This window comes from Cheilinus undulatus, linkage group 13 (assembly GCF_018320785.1).
Source record: "Cheilinus undulatus linkage group 13, ASM1832078v1, whole genome shotgun sequence".
Classification (NCBI taxonomy): Eukaryota; Metazoa; Chordata; class Actinopteri; order Labriformes; family Labridae; genus Cheilinus; species Cheilinus undulatus.
Genome location: NC_054877.1, coordinates 17,379,200 through 17,404,512, shown reverse-complemented (window position 1 = coordinate 17,404,512; position 25,313 = coordinate 17,379,200). Strand labels below are relative to the sequence as shown.

General features: G+C 39.6%; 1 protein-coding gene across 8 annotated transcripts in view; it reads right to left on the bottom strand.

Moving 5' to 3' along the window:
* Positions 1 to 8,981: 8,981 nt before the first annotated feature.
* mib1 (MIB E3 ubiquitin protein ligase 1) overlaps positions 8,982 to 25,313 on the bottom strand; it is a 72,968-nt gene continuing 56,636 nt past the window's right edge. The window contains exons 16-22 of one of the 8 annotated variants that reach the window (XM_041803473.1): positions 23,086 to 23,267; positions 19,687 to 19,876; positions 19,510 to 19,588; positions 18,819 to 18,905; positions 15,180 to 15,251; positions 14,476 to 14,579; positions 8,982 to 11,278 (exon numbers count right to left, since the gene is read on the bottom strand). In XM_041803473.1, coding sequence (XP_041659407.1) covers positions 11,138 to 11,278; positions 14,476 to 14,579; positions 15,180 to 15,251; positions 18,819 to 18,905; positions 19,510 to 19,588; positions 19,687 to 19,876; positions 23,086 to 23,267 — 855 coding nt within the window. In that variant the 3' untranslated portion in view covers positions 8,982 to 11,137. Of the gene's footprint in view, positions 11,279 to 14,475; positions 14,580 to 15,179; positions 15,252 to 18,758; positions 18,906 to 19,509; positions 19,589 to 19,686; positions 19,877 to 23,085; positions 23,268 to 25,313 lie in introns of all 8 variants that reach the window. The other 7 variants (XM_041803475.1, XM_041803469.1, XM_041803471.1 and 4 more) reach the window with 7 other exon arrangements.

Below are 25,313 nucleotides of genomic sequence, written 5' to 3'. Positions count from 1 at the left end.
TGTTTTGTAGAATTCAGTACTGTATGAATAACACGGCCTGTGACAAACTGCATAACTTTACATACATACCTACAGTATGACCTGCTACCACAACATGATTTTAATGTCATGAAAATAAGCTATTAGAAAACGGAATTTAACTGTGTAAAACCTAAATCATCATATTATTGAAAATCTTTACATCTGGAGTGACTGTAGAACCTAGTAAAACATGTTAAAAGAGGATTAGCACTCTGTGTTTTTAATAATAGTTTATTGATCAGTTGATCATTAAATATGCTGATAAAAAAATATTTATTAAAAAAAAACATACTTTTTATTTCCCCCTTAAGGACTCCTTCTATATGATCCTTTATAGACTGATTGTTTGATTTAGTTCAGTATTTTTTATTTAAAATGTGTTGAAATTACAGTATTACTGCTTATATGCTTTTATACTTATTTCTCTGTTTTTTTTAAACTGGGAATAGAAAATTTTGAGCAAGTTACTGATGTATAATTGTATTTAAACAGAATGCCTATAAAACAAACAGTATTGGCCATAACTATCCCAGTTTTTAGTCCAAATACACCAAACTGAATCATTTATGGCTTTAACTTTAACGTGAAAAATTGAAATATTTTAAAAAACAAAATACATCAAGTGCAGAAAATAATTATTGACAAAATGGCCTCAAATTCCTCATGTATCATATTTGATACATACATTTTTAACATATTTTACCAAAACATTAGCCTCAAATACACAAATTTATGAATGTTACTTCAGTCCAGTAAAAATCCCTTTTGATATATCCATAATAATGTGAATGTTTTTAATGTCTTTACTTTTTTAGAAATTGAGGAAAGTATCCATGAAATGTCACCTTTGTTAATAAGCTGTACAAACATCATATAGAGCATCCTCTCTGTCCCCTTATAAATTATTTGTGCACTGCATCTTTATGTCTTTATTTGTCATGTTTGTTATGAAAAGAAAATCTTACTGAACACGTAGAGTTCTCTGAAAGTTGTGTATGAATTGTAATTTGTTAAGCTTTATAATGTATGGAAAAAAGTTGTAACATGTTTCGACTAATGATGAAGTGGACAACATGTGAGCAATCCTCTGTTAAATAAGACTATACTGTGTTGTTATTCTCGGTCCACAGGCATAAATAACAAACAGGCTCCACAGAGGGATGGATGAGTGCTTTGACACTTTGCCCTGATCAATATCAATAAAGCAATCAGCGTGTCAGGGGCCTGCATGTTTTTGAGGAGAGCTGTGTAGCCGAGGATTACTAACTTTATGGCTTTACTGTGGAGGTGGAGCCGCTGTGTTCAGGTACACCCAACCCACCCGTACAAACACACAAACACATGCAGGGTTATATCACATTTGGAGACAGAGTGACATAAAGCTGTTCCCTGAACTTTTATGACTTGTTTATACTAAACTGAAGTCTAACTTTATCCTGCTGCAAATGGAGATATGCTTGCTTCTTCTGAATGAACTGAACAAAACAGTTTATGAATGAAGATTGACAAAATGTGCCCAATTGTATTTTCTCTTGTCTAGAAATGTGGTGTTGGACACAAATCTTGGGGCCCTTCCCTTCTCCTCAGGCCCCTGAAGAGTCTGTCCAGACAGCCAGGTTGCACTTTGCTCATTGAGCCCAACCATAAACTGAGACAATAAATTCAGCTGGACTTCTGAACTGGATGACATGAGAGAGAAAGAGAGAGAGAGAGAAAGAGAGAGAGAGAGAGAGAGAGAGAGAGAGAGAGGACCTTCAGACAGTCAGCGATCAATTCCTCCAACATGGAAGGAAAGCCCAGGTGGCCAAAACAGATGCAAAGATGTATTTTGTCCCCTGTTTGTTTATCAGTGCAGCCTGACTGGATCCAGAGAATTGATTCCTGCAGCTACACATTTTGTTTGTTCAAAAACATAGACAGTGAGAATATGAAAGCTAAAGATGACAGATAACATGTATTGTAAGGAATGTGCTGCAAATAGCAGTGATTCAAAGTCTAATGCAAACACCTTCCTCAACTCTACTCTCTTCTGTTTGTTAAAAAAAGCTGAACCCAAATCTCAATTTCAAATGTGAACTAATGAAATAGGAACAATGTTATTCAGCATTTAAAGCTCCTGTATGGAACTTTTAGTTTGTGTCGATTTGCAAAACAAAGGAATTTCAAGTCGTGATCAAAAAGGGAGAAGTTAATCCCAATTTACTACAGAAGTTCTGAGATTAATAGCGACTAGAAATTTTAGTTAACAACAGCCCTAGAAAAAACTGGAATGGAAATAAAATTTTAAAGATATTTTGTGTGACACAAGTAAAGAATAATGATAAAGACTTTTTTTTTTCTTTTTGCACAAACTTCTTCTCTCACCTCGTGGGGAAAAAAAAATGAAAAAGAAAATCTGTGATGAAACATCTTCAGAATGTTCACATATTTACAAAAAAAAAAAAATCCGTAAGCCTCTCTGTATTGGTAATATTTTAGCCATTATTCAAAGCAGTTGCTGTCTGCAGAGACACAGAGGGACGCTCAGTCTCAGGCTCCCGTCCCTCTTTCTCTCCATTACGAGCCATTAAAGCTGTCTTTTCCAAGACATATAAGCACAGTTTGGCAAAGCATGACACACGGCGGAACAGCCTGCCATTAGTTGTCACAGCTCATGTGACAACCATTGTTGGAAAACAATATGGTGGCTAAAACAATCAATATCAGAGTAACTGTTGTGGATTTAATCTTTAATTGCCCCGGAAAGTCACCTAAGTTCCAGGCTTGCTATAGAAGTGTGTGTAAGGGCTGTGTAACTCCTGACAGATGCCGTAATTTTTTAAAGCATAAAAATGGGCATGGAAAAACAAAACCCCATGTTTTTTTTTTTCTGAGGGATACAAATTATGTAAGTACGTATATAATTAGATTAATAAAACAAAACACTCTCTTTTGGGACTATAAAGATGATTTGAACTAGAGATGGGATTTATGGCTCTTTGAATGGAGCCGGATCTTGTGGATCTGTTCCATTTAAAGAGCCGTTCAAAAAACTGGCTCATTTTATATTTTATTGTTTAAGAAGCTAGACAGGGGGTAACTCATTTTATCCAGGATATAATAACTGGAAGTAATGATAGGGGACAATTTGGGTCAGAATCATTCAGGAGTGGCTTGTTTGTGCATCTGTGTAAAACATAGGGATAAAAAAATGAACGGCTCACAACTGTGAATCGGTTCTTCATGGTAAAGAGCCGTTCAAAAGATTCGGATCATTCATGAACGTCACATCTCTAATTTGAATCAGATTCTGAAAGGTCTTAGAGCACTAATCTTTTAGACTGTTTTCTTCAAGCGTTGTCCTTAAATGGGGCACTGATTGGTCCAGTAAGACACTCCATGTCGAGAGGTTTTTGTCTTCTATGTAGGTGGCCCAGGATCGAGTCCAACAGAAAGCTCCTTTCCACAAGTTGTTCATAACTCTCGCTGTCCTTTATTTCTTACTCTATCTACTGCCCTATCAAATAAGACAGAAAGCCTAAAAAAATCTTAAAAATGCCTTGTCCTTCAATTTGTTTGCAGACTGCAGATCTCAGATGCTCCCACCTTGTGCAACATGGAGAACAGAAACACAGGCATATAGTTTCAAAATAAAATGGATTGAACTTCAGCTTAGCTTTTGGGTAAGGGTTAGGACAACAAAAGTTAAAGTTAAAAAAACCTGACTTGAAAACCTAATTCAAAAACGTTTGATATAGTGGAGTAAACAGGCTGCCTACATGTGAAAAGCTAATCCTCCATGAAAACACTCTACCACAGCTAATGTAACTAAATCTAAAGCTAATGAAGCTATGTTAGCTATATAAACTATATAGCTACAGAAGCTACGTACGTTACGTAGCTACATAGCAAAATCCAAAGCTAATTAAGCTAAATTAGCTACACAAGTTATGCAGGTCACATAGCTATGTAGAGCAATCTAAAACTAACAAAGCTACACTAGCTACATCACTAATACAGCTAAAGCCAAGCTAACAAAGCTAAGCTAGCTACATAAGCTACATAGGTTACATAGCTTTGTAGTAACTTCTAAAGCTACATTACATACACAAGCTACGTATGTCACATAGCTACACAGAGAAATTTAAAGCTAACAAACCTTCATTAGCTACATAGGCTACTGCAACTAACATAGCTAAAGCCAAGCAAACACAGCTACATTAGCTGCATTAGCTACACAGGTTACAAAGCTATGTAGTAAAATCTTAAGCTAATGGCGCTACATAAGCTATGAACTAAATTACCAACATAGCTAAAGCAAACAAATCTATGAAGGCTACATTAGAATATGCAACATTTGCAGAAGCTAGGCCATTTTTTGGATGTAGTTATGCAAAGGGTGGCTTTCCTTAGCTTTTTAGCTAAATTAAATGCTCTCGTAGCTACATAGCTAGCGAAGCTCCTAGCTTTAGCTAAAGCCAACGAGGCTAAAGCTAGCCACTGTTCCCATAACTACTTGTAAAACAGGTCTACACATTATTCAATTCTGGATTCGACATTTCTTTTGTATTTATTAAACCTGACTTAGTCTGTAATGTTTGCAGTGTTATTTCATGAATATAACTACCAGACTTGAACAAAGTTGAATGGAAAAACTTCTAAACCATAGTGGTTTGCAAGGGGTGTCTGAGATCTGTGGTCTGCAGTCAGACCCCTCTCAAAAAATACAGATATTCTTGATTTAAAGGGCCAGTTCACTCATATTTTTTTAACGATAACAGACCACCTTTCCACTTACATCTTGAGATATGCAGCAATTTTTTTTTTACTGAATATTTAGAGTATCCACTGTGAGTTACCACAAACAAGATTATAAAATTTCTGGTCATAAAACTATTTCTATTTCTTAGAGGAAAATTCATAATTCACAAAGACCTTCAAGAGATGCCAAAGAACAAAGGTTAAAAAGAAATCTGTTGTTTCACAATGTTATGATGGGAGTCTAGATGAATTCCATTTCTTGTTCTTGGCCCAAGTTTTACCCTGATATTTTACAAAAAGTTCTCAATGACTAAAAAGAAACAAGCTCATTTCATGATATGTGAAGTTCAGGCTCTCTGGTAAGATCCAGTGAATTTAAGTAGATGTAAATTTTTCTGCCAGCTGAGGTGATGATCAGCAACTTTGTTTCAAAGTACAAACAATTCTCAGATGAATGATGGTGTCTGTTGTGTGCTGTGACATTAAAACAGAGGGTATGTTTAAGTATCCTGTATTATTTTACATATGTGGCCTGTGCAGCAGCAATAAGAGCACGCTCTCTGATTAGAGAGATGGTCAGAGCTCAGTCATTGGATGTACTGCCACCTTGTGATGTGCTCTCAAACCTGCATGTCGAACACATGTTCAAGCTTCATTTACAGTTGAAGAGGAGAGAATATTTTCATTTCTGTCACATCAGGACTTCAGAGGAAGCAGCACCAAGGGTAAAGCCTGAGGGTGGAGGGGGTCGGGAGGAGTGGACTTCCCCTCCCCTGCGGCATGCTTTCTCCACAGGCAGATGAATTTCTCCGACCCTTCTCAGTGATCACAGCAGACCTGCAGCAGGGTCACAGTCATTTTCCTGATCAGGGCTGCCCGCTCTCCTCTCCAGGGGTTCAATTCATCTCTATCTGCTGCTCAGTGAAGCCTGCAGTGCAGGGCCATCACTCACACCCTGCTGAGGTTTCGGGGGCAGCCGGTGGATTAGCTGACCCCCTGGTGTGGGAGTAACAACCCCTGCAGTCCAGTCAGCAAACACTGCAGCCTGTAGAGAAGCTGAAAGCTGCAGGCGTGGCAGTCAGGGATCCTCTGCAGGGCCAGGCTGTGAGCAGGGGGAGAGATAGCAGCGTCTCCAGCAGCCTGACAGTCAGTCAGCAGGGTGGGGCTGCTCTGCAGTCAGTCACAGTGAGTGGCAGGAAGCCTGGTCCTGACTTTCACCTCTGGATGTTTTTTACTCTCCCTGCAGATACATGTCTGTTTTCTCTCTGACAGTCACTGCATTGATCAAACATTTATGTACTATCCTCTCTTTTAAAGCCGTAGAGCTCTGTTTTTTAACTGTTTTCTTATTTATAGTGGTGCTTTCTGTTTGTCTTTGTATTGCTTCTTTTATGACACAGAGAGATGCCATATGAGTTTTCATTCTGACAATGTCTACTCTCACTCTGAAGAGTTTGGGCATGCAAATCATCAGCATTTTCACTTGTAACTTGATAATTTATGCAATATTTGAAATACAAAGGCCAAACATGCTTTAGGACATTTGGTTCAGATAACCTTGTGTTTAGGCTGCACACATGTCCAGAAACTAGTCTTCAAAATGGGCAGCACAGGTTTGAAATCTGTGGTGACAATGACATTGCAATTTTTTGTGCAATCTTACCTCTTAAACCAGGAGTGTCCAAACATTTTTATCACTAAGAGGGCCACATACTGAAAAAATGTAAGCAAAAGTATCTGACCATCTGACCATTGCCCGAACAGAGACTGTAATGACATTGTATTCAAATACATGTACAACTTTTGCAGCTTTAACAGCCTCCACCCTTCTTGGAAGACTTTCCACAAGATTTTGGAGTGTTTTGGGGGAATTTTTGTCAATTTATTCTGTAGAGTATTTATGCGGTCGATGTTGGACAAGAAAGCCTGGCTTGCAATCTCTGTTCCAGTTCATCCCAAAGGTGCTCCATGGGGCTCTGTGCAGGCCAGTCAAGTTCTTCCACACCAAACTCATCAAACAATGTCTTTATTGTCCTTGCTATGTGTACTGAGGCACTGTCATGTTGGTATAGAAAAGGGCCTTTCCCAGTCTGTTGCCTCTAAGTTGGAAGCATAGCATTGTCCAAAATGTCTTGGTATGTAGAAGAATTAAGATTTTCCTTCACTGGAAATAAGATGCCTAGCCCAAACCCTGAAAACAGCTCCATACCATTAACCTTCCTTCACCAAACTTCACAGTTGGTACAATGCAATCAGGCGGGTAACATTATCCCAGCATCCGCCAAACCCAGACTCAACCATCTGACTGCCAGAGAAGCGTGATTCATCACTCCACAGAACACGTTTCTACTGCCCCACAGTCCAGTGTTGGTGTGCTTTACACCCCTCCACCTTGAATGCATCTGCGTAGCCACGGAAACCCATTCCAATAAGCTCCCACTGCAGTTTTTGTGCTTACATTAATGCCAGTGGAAGTTCAGAAATCTGAGTTCTATGAAATCAGCAGAGCGTTGGCTTCTTTTACGCACCATACACCTTAACAGTTGTTGACCCCGCTCTGTGGTTGCTGTTGTTCCTAAATGCTTCCACTTTCTATTTATCACTTACAGTAGACTGTGGAATATCCAACAGGGATGAAAGTTCATGAACTGTCTTTAGGCAAAGGCAAAATCCATCACATTACTACACTTGAAGTCACTGAGCTCTTTAGAACGACCCATTATGTATCACAAATGTTTTCAAATGGAGACTGCATGGCTAGGTGCTTCATTTTATAACAGGTCTGATTGAAACACCTGAATTTAATAATTGACAGGTGTGGCCAAATACTTTTGTCCATATAGTATACCTCTCCCTCAGTGTATTCAGTTAGAAAAACGAATCCATTGTGGGTTAAGAGCTGCAAAGCAATTTAATACACAAAGTAAAAAACAGTTTTCATCACAGTTTTCCGTGAACGGCTAACAAGGATTTTGGGGTGTCCAATCACACTTCACCGGGGCCCTGGCTACCACTGGATCCAACCCTGGTCGGGACGAGAATGATGCTCCATGCTGACAACTCATAAAAAACACTCAGGCAAAAAAAGTGGATTCCCTGAGGCTACTAATTTCTTAAGGAGTGTTGGTGCCTGAAGACGATAAGCTTGATACGCTTGTAAATCAGGCCTTAAGACGGAGCGGATGTTATGTGATTTGTTGCCTAAATCCAAATATTATTTTGGTTGCAGATTAAACAGATAAGTGTGCAGTAATTTAAAGGTTGATGTCCTATAAACTAGATGTGCAAAGATTTCTGTGGGTTTACAATAAAAGCAAAGGGACAGGTTTTTAAGCTTTGTTATGTTTGTTTACCACTTCTATTTGACAGCATATCAAACAGTTCATAATATACATCCCTTAACTGTTATTGTGCATCACCCTGCAAAGGCAAACACCCGCTTACAAGACAGGCAAAACAGTCAAATAAGCATAATATAGATGTAAAACAAAGTTAATTACAAAAATAAACATGTTAACATCTTATCTTACAACATCACTGGATTCAGTGGCAGTAAGTGTTCTTTTAAGTGTAACCAACTGACAAAATATGACAAAAAACAGCAGGGACTGTGTCTACATCACCATGAAGTTAACACGCGGACTATATTCTTTATGCAACAATGGTGACAAAGTGGTTTACACAGCAGCTGCCACTCACCTGGCAGATAAACCAGGTGAGTCCTGCTGTTTTAAAGACAGCTAACCGAGTCTAAAATTACAAAGTAGCACACAGACAGACTTTACAGGCCTGGTGCCAAGTCACAGAGTAGAGGGGATACAAAAACCCGTCTCAGCCGCCTGTACAGTAGACTGAGGAAGAGGATGACAGCATGATGAATGTGTCGTTGCATGTGAACCAAACCCAAAGATGTCTGTGTTATGAATGAACCAGTCAATGAGCTGGAATAAACGCTGTTTGGTCATAATTTGTCGCTGGGAGGTGAGATGTCCGGCTGTCACGGCGCTCAGAGGAGAAGACGCATCACTTTTTGTCTCTCTTGTCTGTCCTGAATGAGTTTTCTTGTCTTTTTTCTCTGATTAGCATAGCTGACCTATCACATGCTGGTGCTGAGTCATTATTAGGTGTTAGCATTTTCAATTACCTCACACCTCCCATCTCTGGCACCCTGTCTCCTCTGTGAGGCAGACGCTGCACGGCAGGAGAAAAGCAACAAAATGTTAATTTGCTGCTCAGTAACTCTGAGCCACACGTAAATAAAAAAAATAAAAAAGCCAATGATGAGGAAAAAGTTACAAAAACAAACTCCTAAAGCCTGGCAGTTCATTGAGAACTTTATTTCAGCTATATGGTTGTTTTAAAAGCACTTATTAGCAATACAGACCGAACAGTTTTCATGGTACATGTCGTACTGCATATGTCAAACATTCATGCCAAAGAAAATACTACTGATACATTTCCAACAGGACAGGTACAAGTATTGAAAATTAAAAATACAAAATAGGCTTTTTTCATAACAACCATAACATGACAACTACCGTAAAGCGTATTAGTGCTTCTAGCTTTTAGTGTTATGATCAATAAAAGAACTCAAAAAAAGTTGCTTTCAGTCTTTAAAAAGGAAAAAAAAAATGCTTGTACACTGTTGCAAAATTCCCACGAGCAAAGCAAGCGAGCCACCTCGCTCAGACTCCACACGGGCAACTGCCTTTAAAAGAGGTAAGGCAATTTCTGTCTCTTTAAAAATTCATTAGCTTTCCTCCCAAATAAAACACTGGTGAAAAGATACTTGACACTTCTGACAACAAAATGTCTTTTTTTTTGTTTTACACATAAACAGTAGGCTTTCAGAGACCTATTTTAGAGAGAAAATGCTTCTGCAGATGATTGCTAGAAAGCCGAGCTGACAGAAAGTGAACAGAAAACATCACAAACGTTGATATCAAAGCAGAATGTTTGAGAGATTTTGAGGCTACATATCAGGAAGGCAGTGAGACCTATAAATCCTATCTTTTTGGGCAGCAATACAAAATAATTTAATCTACATTTTTTTTATCTTAGTCTTCTAATAGATTGTACTCTCTAGCTCAATAAATGTTGATTTTTGATAAAAGGAAAATACACTTAAATAAAAAAGTAATACAGAATAAAGAAGAGCACCTTATCCCCATACATGTTAACTCACAAGTCAATTTTTGGAAGCAAATGGCACAGAGTCATCAATGGTAAAATAGCAACGCTCATCGACAATACCACCAAGTGTTGAAAGTTTAACACCAAGTTGTGACAGGATACTCGTTACAGAAGTGTTTGCATCGTGTGAGTTTGTGTGAAAGACAAATCACTGGACAGAAGCTGAATGAGTGCTTGGTGACTCTTCTCAAATCGTTCACAATCAAACAGATGTTGCGACACTGCCGTTGTTCTTGCTTGGTAAACAGTGTGGGTGTGGTGTTGCTACCTGGCAGTTACAACTCCCTGCTTTATCACCGAGCTGAAGTGGACCTCTCGAGTCAGAAAACAGCACAGATTCTGACTCAGCTTTTCTAGTGCAAAACCACCAACATCTGGTCTTAAACTTTAGAGGCCAGCCGGTGTAGGCCGAGCCACAGCAGCCAGCCGACATGAAGCTTAAACACTTGAAGTGGTGCAAAAACAGTAATGTGTCACAAGCTTGCCATACTGTCATGAAAACTGAAGCACTTAAAAATCCACATCTGGAGCTTCCAATACCCAAACACATGCATAAAGATTTACAAACACAATAAAAGCTGACTGCAGCTGGCACTGACCGCGACAGATGCATGAGAACTTCACATGAAAAGTAACAGGTCGACCTCCAAATCGCATACTCTTCATTTCTGAATTTTCTGTTTCTTTTAAGAAGAAGAAATCCAGATTCAGGATTTGCAGCCACAGTTAACATCCAGGAACGTGAGTCTCAAAGAGCCATGATCAACCCGATAAGAAAAGAAGCTTCACAAGAAAAAAGGACACAGAAGGAAGAAAAGAATATGGCAGGCAGAGAGAAAAATTAAGAAAAAAAGGCAACGTCTGTGTTGCAAGCATCTTTCTGTCTGCAGATAGGACACATGATGACAGAACAGCTAAAGTGATAAAGTCAGTTCAGTTTTTTCTCCATGTTTTGTAACAGGTACTCCATCAGAACACAATCAAACCATCAACAGATCATCTGTCGTGTCCAATAAGACATGAGAGGACGCCCTTGGCTGGCTGACTTGGGTGCTGTGAGGATGATCGAGCAGCAGCAGCAGCAGCAGCTGGTGTGATTGTGGCATAGCGGGCGTGGTCAGCATGGGCCTTAAGAGAAAAGAGAGAAACAGTCCTTGGGGAAGGAGGGGGTGTGTTTGGGGGTCTAGTAGAGGAGGATGCGGCGCTCGATGGCCTTGCGGCAGATGGGGCACTCGCTCATTCGGTCCCCGCACAGCTGGCAGGTGCCGTGGCCGCACATGAAGATCATGTTCTTCAGCCGGTCCAGACACACGGGACACATGGTCTGCAGACAGACGAGGGGAAGTGATCACAGGTCAGGTTTTGTTTGGATAAAGTCAATACAACTTTTAATTTAAAAAAAAGCACACCCACAGAATCAGTAACTGAGCTGAGCCCTGCACATAAACTTTATGACACACACATCCCTTTGATGATACAACTTTACAACATTGTTCACTAGTCTCACTTCTCCTTTTGATTTTTATATTTTTCTTTGGTATTTCATGAGCCGCGCTATGCACAAAGCAGGGTGTGTCCAGCTTAGTAACATTATGGTAAAACATTATTTTAAAAACAGAGGTGGTTGTGCAGGAAATGTTGCACAATGCCTTGGTTTCTAAAGCCCTATTAAGACTGCCATTTCAAGCTGTGATACTTATGCCTATATGACATCCTGACTTCTCTATGAATGCCAGAGATGGATAAGTGACAACCCTCCACCCCCAACCTGCCAGTGTTGGCAGTGGTAATAGAGGCGTTACAGATAGACAGTGGAGCAGTGATCTGAATAGGTTATATATGGAACATCTGCTCTAGTGTACAAGATGCACTTTCTAAATGCCATAATGCAAACCAAAGAATGGGCCACAAATGTTATTGATCATTGGATCAGTATCAAAGTACAATGGCATAATGAGGTTTTGTCAAGGTACTTTTATGGAATCCCTCAAAAATAAAGGGCTTACAATAAAAGCTTTTTTAAACCTCCAAGTAGACCTTAGAACTGAATTTCTTTGCAACCCCAGAATAGTTTTGCAATAATATTTTTCTGAATATTAATCTGAGCCAGCTGACAGAACTCAGTGCACTGCTTTTGCTAAACTTGGCTACCATGTTGCAGCTCCAGGTTCATCTCTCATCCTCTGCCATTTACCCCTGGTTATCCCACACTTTTCTCATCCATGTTTCCAACATTATACTCAATCCATAATGACATGAAAGCCCCAAAAACCATCTTTAAAATACTTAAATACTTAGATCCTTTGATAGTTAATATCATGGGTCAAGCATTTAAGTCTTGAGGAGTTGTTGCGGGCCTGGTTTTATTCTCAATGGCATCAAAAGAACAAGAGTAAATACAAACAGTGGACACAAACTTTGACTAGGCACTGGGGTTCTTACCCCTTCTTTCGGTCATATTTTGTAATTTCTTTATTTATTTATTTACTGTAAAAGCGGGGATAAAAGTAGTCTGTTTTTTTGGAATATTCAAAGGGTAAAATGTCTTAAACTGTCCTCCAGCAGGACGATCGACATTTTGTTCAGCAAAATCCACAACATGCAGTTTGCAGCTGTTCTTCTGGCTTTCACTGAGTCCCTGTTATCAAGAGTTTGCACATCTACTAGCTGTTGTACGGTAGTTGTTTCTCAGTCTCAAGCGACTGTAGTGTAACACAGGGGTTCCCAATCTTTTCAGCTGGTGACTACCAAAATAGCAGCATCAGAGATCAGGGACCCCTGTCTAACCTTGAGGGGATAAAGTGCACAATGTTGCACAGAGCATCATGCATAAAACTTGCATTTTAGGTAGTTTTTATAACTTTTACGCACATTTAAACTCAAATATCACTTGATAACTATGTTTGATTTTTAAATTAAACTCTTATTAATAACATTTTTACAATAATATATAAAAATGTATGATTTTAACTTAAATAACATTTCTCTTTGTTTTTTGGAAAGTATCCTGCGCCCCCCACCCCCACCCCTTCACTGTCTCGCAACCTCCTTGGGGGTCCCAACAGACCCTCTGCACTCCTCTGCCATTCACTTGTCCTTACTGAGGAGTGTTTTCAGTCAAACTAGGGCTCAAGGTTTATTTACTTAACAGTATACTACCTGCTTTGTTTAAATGCATGGTGATAACATAATAATTGGGGAAAAGTGGTTAAAAAGTGGTGCCAAACACTGCCTGTGTGGTTTGTGCCATGATATATTCCAAAAATTGAGCTGAGGCAGCTGCTTGCAAAACACAAAAAATGGGGGGAATTTTTGATCATGTTAGGTCTACTGCAGTGTGTGACAGTGGCAGCAGCACACACTTCAGCACTTGATACTGGTATATAACCTAGTATATAAGCAGCAGCCAACAAATTGCAGTTTATACAGCAGATTTAACAGTACTTCAAAAAGACAAAAATATGTAAAGTCTGTAAAATAAGTCACAGCACAGTAGTGGTGGGCGGGAAAATGGTATCAGTACAGTCACTAGTAAAATTTCTGCCACAGAATGGATTTTTGCAACACCACCTGTTTAAATGCACATGTTGTATTTTAGCTCACAGGCAAGGTAAAATTAATACTGATGCTAGCGAAACAAGTTCATAAGTGGCACACAACAATTAGTCTGAGTCCAGTAAGAAATATATTTTACTCTAGCATTAAGAGGAGACAGGTAAAAAATTGAACGTCATTCGCTTGTGCTGCAGCACTTAATGTGAAACACAGTAAATAAGTACAAAGTGTGTTTCTTTCTCTCAAAGTTTGATGTCTGTAAAAACAACATAGCTACTGTGCTTTGCAGAGCTTATCTGTTGGGGTGTGCCGTTAAACGTCAGATGATGCTGCTGCAGTCGCGTAACGTCGACTCTGCGAAACAGCCAAGTTATATTATTGATCAAGACGCTTCAGTCAATGACTTCACAATAAAAGTCCGTAGTTGATATTATTTCACAAGTGCTTTTATTGTGAATACCCCTAATAGGAAAGATGGTACAGTCAATAGCAGCTTGACACACCTCAGCACTGCAGAAGTAAGACATGACTTCAGACATGAGTGAGGGAGATAAGGGGTCTGTAGCACCTGATAATGCATTTAAATGTTATCTATTTTAATTTTGCGATACCGTGACATAATACTCTTACCATAAAGGGCAAGAAAAAATACAGTGACATGGTATTTAAGGCCATATTGCCCAAACCTACCACACAGCTGCAGCTCTTCTTGATTAAATTGTTTATGATGTGTAAAGTGCTCTGTTTTTAGTATCTGCTGTTAAACAGCATCATTTGTACTAGTCACTGATAAGCTTGGCATTCACCATCTGGTTTTGTTTTCACCTCCTCACACCCAGCTGAATTTAACTCACAGGCTTCAGCCAAACACTGCAAAAACATTTCACATTCACTGTACCACCTCTGTGTTGGTTATTTATTACACAAAAAGAATTACAACTACTCATCAGTGCAGGTTAGACTTGCCTGCTCCTTGATGTCTTGGAGCTGCTGCTGTAGCTTCTGCACATCAGCATTGACGTTGGTGTTGTCTTTGTCTCTCTGCAGAGCTGGGATGTTTCCACTTGCTGCTTGGATGCAGAAGCAAAGAAAAAAAAAAAAAAAAAAAAGCAAGGTGAGAGGAAAAATAGAGACGAACAGGTAAACAGTAGCATCATTAAAAAATGTGCTGCCAATAAAGCAGAAAGGCACGCCACTCCAACTATGTAAAACAAGCTGGGAGCTACATTTGATTTGAATTTGAGTTTTGTGAACAAGCACGGATCAGAAAACACATGCTCTCTGAATTTTATTATGCTTGGCAAATCAAAATTTGGCTATAACAGTCTGTGTTGGCACTGCAGACACTTCTAAATTATGTAGAAAACAAACTTTGTAATTATTTCAAATATGACGCCACAAAACATCAAACAGCCCTTCTGGCACTGCAGAAGAAGGCATGTGTGTTATGATACCAGTGCAAACCAACCTGAAAATGCTATCATTTATGCATGGCATATTCACTGTTTATGTGTCTGTTTATGTATGTGTTTATGATGTGTGAGAGTGAGTCATTGAGAGAAAAAGAGGGAGGGGGTTTATGGGGAGGGGATCGGGCCAGGGCAGCACTGCGGGGAGCTCTTTAAAGAAGAGAATCTGATAAGGGAGGGGATCATAGAGGTTATACTTACACCAACTTAGAGCCAGATTGTTGGGCTGGAGAAGATCCTGCGATCCCCCTGCCATAGTGTTAGAGCTCCCTGCTGGGAATAACCAGTCACATTGTTATAGCAGGAGCCGTCCTTAACTGTTGGCCTGACGACCAAAACTACAAACTACAGCCTCAGAGGGAGGTTCACAGAGAGAAATTTGAAAAGGAAAGCTAGTAAGTTGGAAACAAGGAAAGAGAGGGACATCTTTTCTACGTAGTATTAATAGTTTAATGCAAAGCAGCGACCTTGTGTTTTTGCAATCAGCAAATGCTAAAGCAAGGATCCACAGCCTGTGCTCACCCTATCCAAGCACGTTATCAAGTAGGGAGTCATATTTATGATGGTAAAATCGGATTTTCTTGCACTACATCGGCCTTTGCGACAGACGGAGAATAAAGGGAGAGGAGTTAACAATCAATGCTGCCCCTTGCATGGGTGTTTGAGTCTGTGTTCATATTTATTATCTGGAAAGATCTGCATGCCAACAAGCTGACACGTGGAGTAATGTGAAATTATTAACACAAAGATAAACATGGAGTTAGTGAACTTACAGCAGCTTCCCTTTTAACTCAAAATCAAATGTGGAAAACACGACAGAAGTGATCACTCAATACCACAGTTAAAAAAAAAACAGTACATGGACAATAAAACATTGTGTTTGAGTTGGAGACAAAGGATGGAAGTGAATACAACAATAACACTTATTTAAATTCTTTAAAGACGATTTGTGGATGGGTGGCATAACTGTAGCTGTTGTCTGCTGACTGCAGCAGCAGGAAAAAGTTGGATTAAAAATGTCAGACAGCTACTGGTAAAGGTAACTAAATTAGATTTAACTTTACTTACATATTCTGCTTATTAGTCATAGCGTGCCTACTGTATGTCTAATATCTATTTCACAAAAAGAGAAAAAAAGCTGACAATCTGTCATGTATTTGTGATGAAGTGCTGTTTAACATCATTCAACTTGCTGATTAGTTTAATAATTTCACATCTGCATTTTATCATCACAGCCTAGATGTGTTTGCCAATATATCTTAAAAACAAATGTTCATTACACATTTTCTACTACTGCTAATGTAAAAAGTCTGGGATGACTGCATACAGCTCTAGCTTTAATCCTACATCTAGTCAGATAATCAGTGTAGAGTAGGGATGCACAATAATATCGGCATGACAACGGTATCAGCAGGTATTTCCTCAAAAAGTTGATTATCGGCAAATATGAAAATTTCTGCCAATATTTATAACTGATACATCGGCTGTAAGTATCTGCCTATATTGTCTGTAAATACTGTCCACATGAATGGATACGTTTGTATAGTTTTAGGCAGAGTCAGCAGATCTAGGACAGCTAAAGTTTTATTCTTTCTTTATTCAAGTCTTTATTGCTTATACTTTTTAGTGTCTGGTTTTCAATGTATCCCAACCCTTAAATAGGGGCGAGACACAGAGTGGTCAGGAGATGCCATCCAAAAACAAAAAATATGTTTTTGGATGGCATCTCCTGACCACTCTGTGTCTCGCCCCTATTTAAGGGTTGGGATACATTGAAAACCAGACACTAAAAAGTATAAGCAATAAATAGGGGCGAGACACAGAGTGGTCAGGAGATGCCATCCAAAAACAAAAAATATGTTTTAATTATTTAAAATAGTATATTTTAACAATTTTTATAAAACCCATGTGCAAAATCAATTTGACGTAAAATAAAATCATGGTTATTTGCTGAGATTTATGCTGAAATCAAAGTACTGTTTAAAAAATCCTTAAAATGTACATCTACACACAACTATTCTTGAATGAATTCTTGAACCCAAGGTGTATTGAAAGGACTATGGTATGTCTCTTTGTTTGTCCTTACCCTCAAAAGTGTGTTTTAAGTACTGAAGTTTAAGGTCTGAACACATTTGTTAATATCGGCCTATCAAAAATTGGCAAAAATACAATTTGTGTGCATCCTGTATGTCGAGTGTTTGCTCTCATCCAGGAGGACTCTTATAAAGGGAAGATTTATTTTGCAAAATTAAAGTTTGTCACTACTATGGATGCGTGCGGTTGGCTAGTCAAATGGTTAAATTCATGGACCAAATACAATGGCACAAGATTTACGAGTTGGTGAAACTAAGTATATATATGATTTTTGATAAACACGTGCCTGAAATCCCAGTCAAATGCTCTTTTAAAACTGTAATGAAGCCTTCCGCCACTAGTAGCCGCCGTAGCCCTAGTTAACGGATGCTACCTTCCTGCCAGAGCTTTCCCCATAGCATTTTTACGGATGTAAACATGAGAAGCTTCCCTCTAAGCGTGTCAAAGGAACAGTGTGTTTTGGCAGTATTTTGAACTAGAAAATGTAAATAAAGTTGTATGTAGGCTGAGTGGTATACTCCTGTATAACTACACAAGTGATGAGTAACCACATTAAGCACCTCTGTAAAAAGGAACAAAGGCTGGTGGAGCTAGCTGCTAACTTTAGCCACACTCTTAACAGCACAGCAGTCTCACATATAAACCCTCTGACATGAAGACCCTGCGATGAATTTGACCGTTTTCTTAGCATTTACACCACTTTAGACTAGTTGGTTAAATGCAAGTTAACTGTATATGTAGCAGAATAGGGAAATAGCAGCCTGGAAACATCCTTCTTCACAACTGTTAGAGAAGCTGAGAACTCCACAAGTTCTTCCTGTTGTCCTGTAGCTCATCGTATAAATAATCATGTTTCAAGAAAGTAAAGATCAGCTTTCATTCAAACACGTGAATGTTAAAGAGAGATAATGGTGGCTTGTTAACGTATTTTTTTAGGAATCCTCTACACAAGCTCTATTTATTTGACATCGAATTGTCTTATTCTGTGTTAGAACTAAGCACATTTAAGGCTCCTGCATAACAGTTAAAAAAGCACGACACTCTACAACTGTGTTCTTTTTCAGATCAGACTTTAAATCATTTCCTTTTTACAGTTGTGGGTACTGTTGATCATGTGCATACATCAATATGACTACAAAATATTCAGCATAAACTTTAAACTAAATTTTTCTTTAATGTAATGTGATCAGTTAAACTTCGTAATTTGGTTTTCTGTGTACTCTGATATTATTAGATTTCTCAGTGCAGGTTGGTAAAACTTAATCTAGTAATGGCTTCTGGGGTCCTGCTTATGAAAGGGACATTATTGGAAACACAAAATCTATATGGTGACATAAATACAAGGCAGCAAAGCATTTACAAAGCCACCATCTACTCAGCCAATATCTAAATGAAGCTAAAAGAGGACATGATCAAAACAGATGCAATGATTAAAACATGCTACATCTACAAGAGGGACAGAGATTAGAAAGTAGGGACGAGACATTCAGATATCTTAATTTCTAAATATCTACTGTGATGAAAGACAAAAAGCTATGTATCAGTGATGCAAACAAAGGATAAATGCATAAGCAAGGCGGCAAGAAGGCAAAATATCGTAAGGGCTAAAGTGAAAATTAAAAAACAAGAAAAGAAAGGAGGAAATAAAAAGGGAATTAAAAGGGAATGTGTGGAAGATTCACTCACTAAGGTCATCATCATCATCATCATCATCATCATCATCATCAGCGGCATCATCCTCCATACCTTTCCCTCCACAGCACAGAACGAAGGGAGTGCGGCGTTCCACCACAGCCCGGCACTGTACGCACTTCTTCATGAGGCTGGCACAGTCTGGTGGTGACAAAACACAAAATGTGTTACACATGGAAACCAAAAGTACACTGAAAACACTGAAAATAGCTTCACTTCAGTCTACGCAGCAAAGCTAATTTTTAGACTGGCTTCCTATTACTGACCCGTGCCCGACTCCCCTTGAAGAGGGGACTCAGGCATGGTTCATGAATACTCAGGTAGTCTGCAAGAGATGTAAAGTTGTAAAGGCATTTCTAAATATCCCTTTAAAAAGTGCCATATCCACACAGCACAGACCCATTTCATCCTCTGAGCTGCACAATAAATGTGAAAGCAAGAAGAGGATCATTTTTGGAGTCTCAAAGTTATAAAAACATCCATAGCAGCAGGATGGACTCTGCAGTGAGCATCAACAAATGTCAAAGCAAGTCGTTGCCATGGTTGCTCTTTCTTTTCTTTTTTCCTCTTGGCAGACATGCAAACCATTTAAATGCACTACCCACTATATCAGACGGTACATATGCAGGTATGCACAGAATGATGTTCCTAATGTTGAAGCTGACCAGCAGGGTACAAGGGAAGGGAGAAAAACAATCGTGCAGAAATGCGCTCAGTGTAGGATGTTAAAAAAATGTGCACTTACTCTCACAAGCGCACATGTGACCACAGGGCTGGAACAACACAGCTGCCTTTTTGTCAGAGCAGACTACACACTCTTCAATCTGTGGACAAAGTCAAACAAAAGGAATAAAAGTGTTTATCTGCTCTTCTTAATGTATTAGTTTCTTCATAGAACAGGTAGTAGTAGTGTCTCTGTTACCTTGGTTCTTGACTGGACCTGGTCCTTACAGATGAGACACTTCTTGACACGCGGTGAACATAGGGAGCAGGTGGCGATATGTCCGCAGGGTCCAAACAGAGTGTCCCTCTTCATGTCCGAACACACCATACACTCCTCCAGCGACTCGATGTTGCTGTTCAGAGACGGGCTGCGGGTGCCCACCTGGCCGCTGTAACACAGAGAATAAAACCACAGTGAGCGTGAGCACAGGGGAGATTACAAACAGGAGAGGCTGATGGAGAACAAAGAAAACAAAAGGAGACAGAGGGAGACCAAAAAAAGAATCAGGAGGTGGAAAAGGAAAGAAAAGGAAACAAAGCCCGGCATGAAACATTTTGAGCAAAGAAAGGAAATCAATAAGGTCGTCTGATGATTTTCCTGAGATGGTGCTCTCTTCCTTTTTCTATCTCAGGTGTTCTTACAGTTTCTGTGTGAGCATGAAGACACTTCAAAGCACCAAAGACCATCATGAAAGTTTATACTTTCAACCCTTAGTGTTTTTCAAGCTTTTTGCCGTCAGCTTGATTACAAATTGAGAGCTATTTTTATCAAATAAATGTTGAAATGGGACTAATTTAAAAGAGACTAAATAATGTAGATCTGCACCACAGTTTTTATAGGATTACTCACAGACTGATAATGCTCTAAGTAAGGGCTGCTAATAACTTTTATTTTAACAATTATTTTATCCAGCTGTTCCTAACCGTTTTCTCAGAACCCTTCTAATTGTGTCAAAAAAGCTGAACTCTCCACAACAGACATTTGAATTAGGTATCAGATCACTAAGTTATTATCTAAGTTAATGGCTGTCAAATTAATTTTGACAACTTCAGAGCAGACTATGCCTCGTGTCCCCTGATCTTTGACGCCCCCCCATCGGGACATGGACCTAGACACTACAAGTGCTCTCTACAGTTTTGTAGTACCAAAGGTGCCCTTAAATTTCAAATTGACTTCTGTTACCAAAATTAGGATAATTTACCAAGTAAATTCATATGCTTTACTGCTGATTGCTGCTGATTTGTTGATTGATGTAACATTTATTTGTTATGGCCTATTGTTGTGAGTTTGGAAAAAATGTTTTCCACAATGCATCTTGATGCAGATGTGGGCAATTCATTAATGCAGAAACAACACCATTAATGCAAGTTGGTGTTGCAGGCAGATTTTTCACCTGTGGCTGAACCTACGATAAATACTGGAATAAAAAACAGTTTTCCTGCAAACAAGGCTGCTTTTTGTGCTTTTCAAGGACAGTCTTTTTAAAATGGTACAGATTTTCTTGTTTTTAAAGTAACACCTAAAGTAGATGCTAATCAACCAATCAAATCCTTTGTTCAGACCAGACTGGCATATAAACATGAAAACACAAAGGAGTCTGCAGAGCGCAGAAACATGGAAATACAAACAAGTAAGAATTAGAAAACTGAAACGGACACTGGTTATTGTTTAAGTGTTTACGGTACGTCCAGCCATGGGGGAAAATGTCAAGTCAAGTCAAATTTATTTATATAGCACATTAAAAAAAGCATGAGCCGACCAAAGTGTTTTACAGAGAAAATGTGTAAGGAACATTGTTTTGCATCAATCATGTGCTGCTTCCGCATCAATGAATCCCCCACATCTGCATCATGAGATAAAAGCAGCAAGAAAGAATTAGAAAAGATGACAGCAAAAAGAGACTTTTGAAATGGCATTGACAGACTATTAGGACTAAATTGCCACTACTAACAGTTCAGTACCAGTGTGTCCTGTATGTTTCAGTAGCAATGTGATCTTTACGTGCAGTAATGTCAAACATTACTACAAGACAAAACGCACATTTGTGAAAAAAAAAAAAAAAAAAAAAAAAAAAAACATTTGATGGCATGGAATATAAATGAACTAAGAGCCCAATATGATCAACTTGCCAGAATGCTGACACAAACACTGTCTGACATGGGTCGACAATGTTCCCATAAAGTTACCAGAGATTTGAGTCCACTCAGATTTAAAATTCTAACAGGTTGAGTCCATATCTCTCATTAAATAAGAAATGTGTGAGAGTAAAGGAAGGAAAAAGCAAGTAAGAGGATAAAGTTAATTAATTTCAATACAGGCTGCACGGTGGCGTAGGGGTTAGCGCTGTTGTGCTAGTAGAAACTTTCCCTGTTTGCCTCCTGGTCAGAGCCTTTCTGTGCAGAGTTTGCATGTTCTCCCCATACATGCATGGGTTCTCCCTGGGTATTCTGGCTTCCTCCAACCACCAAAAACTTGCTTATTAGGTTAACTGGTGACTCTAAATTGGCCGTGGGTTTGACAGTGAGCATGCCTGGTTGTCTGCCTCTATGTCAGCCCTGCAGTTGACTGGCCATCAGTCCAGGGTGTCCCCTGCCTCTCGCCCAATGACAGCTGGGATAGGCTCCAGTCCCCCAAATGGGAAAAGCAGTGTAGAAAATGATGGATGGATGGATTTTTGAAGGCCATTTAGTTATTGGATAAACCCCAGTTTATAATTGCGAATGTAACCCATTTTGATGAATTGCAATATTGAATTGAATCTAATTATTGATCTGATAATCAGAATCAAATTGTGAGATCAGTGAAGATGCACGGCTTTAGTCTGTTGTTTGTTCTATGTGGGAACGTCTTGTGCTGCAGTCCTGCAAGGGACCCACTAGTAAAAGCAATTGTTTTATCGCAATGTCAATAATTATGAATAACTTGGGGTTAATTAAATAAATAAATTCCAGCTCTTCACAGACTTTTATGGGAAGAAGTACTAAAAGCAGATCATCCTTACATTTAAAGAAGATGGAATCAGCAAAAGTTTGACTTTTTGCTCATTAAAAAACACCAATAATAATAATCAAATTAAATGATCAGATTCATCAATTATCAATCAGCTGGTTAATATTAAACAAATGGATTTTGTTTTAGTTTTGTTTGGGCACCTGAAACTCGTAGCAAAAATTAAATGCAGCAAATACCCTCCAGATCTTCCGGACAAATGCAGCAAATAATTTAAAATAATTTAAAACCACAAATTTTAGCTCAAATCATTCTTTACAAACTGAAAAAAACACTTGCCATAGGTTGTCTGATGTTAAAGAAAGCTGCTGGAAGAAAAATGATTTCTTTAACCTTTGGACTGTTGAGGCGTTTGATTACACTACATTATTTTGGCAGACTATTTGTCTAAAGTGACTGACAAAGACAGAGTACACTTGCTGTTTCCCTGTTTCCAGTCTTGAGGCTAAGCGATCAGTCTCCTGGCTCCAGCTTCATATTTAACAGACAGACATCAGAGTGGTATTGATCTTTCCATCTAACCCCTGGCAAGAGAGCAAAAAGGTGTATTTCCCAAAATGTCAAACTATTCCTTTCAGGGATGTTTACCTGCTCTTCTCTTTGTGACATTTGGCCAGAGCCTTGCAAAGGCTGGGGTCGGGACACAGGTCCAGAGGGGACTGGCCCTTCTTGTTACGAATGGTGAGGTCGGCTCCGTTGGCTGCCAGGAAGCAGGCGATGGATGCTGCGCTCTTCTTCTCTGCCCCCTGGGTGCCCAGGCCCATGATTAACTACAGGAAGACAGACAGACACACAACAACAAAGAAATTATGGACATGTCAGGCTTTTGACTCCTGACATAAAAGGTTGTTTTCAAGTTGAATCCAGTGGGAGGACTCTCCTGTCTCTACCTTACACACTCACACTCCATAAAAGCACACAGTACTGATTTTAATATTATTCAGATGGCTGCAGTTTCATTCAGATGAAGGGTGTCAAAGAACTGTAAGATCACCACTAATTAGACAATCAAAGGCACGCCTTCAGATGGCTGTCAGGCAGTGTCACCCCCTCACCCCCACCCAAAATCTCATTAACTGTCCCATCTTTCTTCTCCTCCTCCAGCTCATCACCTCCTGCAGTCTACCCCAACTTAAAGCCGCTCCCTCTCTCTCTCCCTCTGTCTTGCAATTTGGGCCTTCCATGTCTGATTGTCTTCAACCAGTAGCTTTTACATCTTGGCTGATGGAGCCATCGGGCCGGCTAATTCAATTCTCATCTTCAGGGGAGGGAGGGGAGGGGGGTCCATGGGAGAGTGACCCAACTGCACATATCTCAATTAGGCCCACTGTCTATCTGTTCCGCTCCTCTGCTGGGCAACCAGGGAGGGCAGGAAGGAGGAGAAGAGGAAGAAAAAGGGTGACAGGTAAGGTAAGTGTCTAGTGGCAGCTAGTCACTGTAGCCTTAAACTCCTCCTCCCGGTAGGGATTAGTGATGTGGTGTTAACATGAAAAGAGTTCAGATCAGACATGCCCCTGTTGGCCTATACAGAAGGACGAACTCGTTCAGGCTGCTTGAGAGGCTGCAGTGAACTGGTTGACTGCTCTGTGCTGCTGGTGGGCGGCTGTCTGTACACTAGACTGTCCACTGATCCAGATGACGAGGGACTAAGGAGTACTGAGCTTCCTGTCAGTGTGATCTGTCAGAATTTTTCCACATATCAGGCAGAGGTTCATATTTTGATCTTCAAACTTATGTGTTCAGGAATATTTATAAAGCCCTTTCATACATGCATTGTTAAAGATTTTCTAGAAAATTTTCAAGGAAGCAAGAAATGATGTTAAGGTCACAGTGGAATGTTTACAAGTGACAGCGTCTGACACTATGATGTTAGATTCTGCCTTTCTAACAATACTATGTGTACTTGGACATGTACACAGGATAGACCAGTGGTTTCAAAACATTTTCTGCCAGGCTCCCCTTTGGCAAATGAAAATATTTTCAACCCCCGCCACCCTTTACCACACATCAACATATAAACATACAGTCATGGGCATGCGTTTTAGCCATAAAAGGCAGTAAGGATTCATCACTGGGCTCAATGTGCTACAACCCAAGGCTAGAGAGGTAGGGGGGAGTCACGCTTGACATATGTCATAGGTTTGTTGTTCGGCAGCCAAGGTCAAGCTTGACAGGATCTCTTTTGTCGTCCGGAGACCACCAGTGCTTTTTGAGCCTTTGGGAAACCAAGAGCACGACCAGAGGCATGTAGAAACCCAACTACACGCTTACCTACCACATCTACCCCTTTTGCCACCCTAAAGGTGTGGACTTTGTTATTTTTTCAACACATTAATATCCCATGCCGCTGGTAATGTGCAAGGATATCCAGAGTGCAGCTGGGGTTGTGTCAATCCTCTTTCCTGCCCAATGGTGCCCAAAGTTGGCTTACTTGCCACATCTACGCCTTACCATAGCCTCAATTTTTGTCCCAAACATGCCTAAACGCTCTGCACAGTACTGTATATCAATATACACAAAAAACCCATCTTTCACAGGTCATATGCGGTAAAAGGATGGAGTGTGGCTCCTTCTTTGTTACCCACTGTCACACAGATGAAGCTGGGGAATAGATATGTCATATTTTCCTGTCTTTGAGTTAGTTTATGTTGTCTGGTGCAGATTTATTATTTGCTCTACCTTTACTCGACAGTTTCCTCACAAAATTTGTTTTGCTTTTTTTTTTTAGCAGTGCAGGAGGGCAAACATTGTTACATTTTAGCCTTCCTGATCTCTATCATTGCTACTAGCCCCATTTTGGGAGACACTGGCATAAA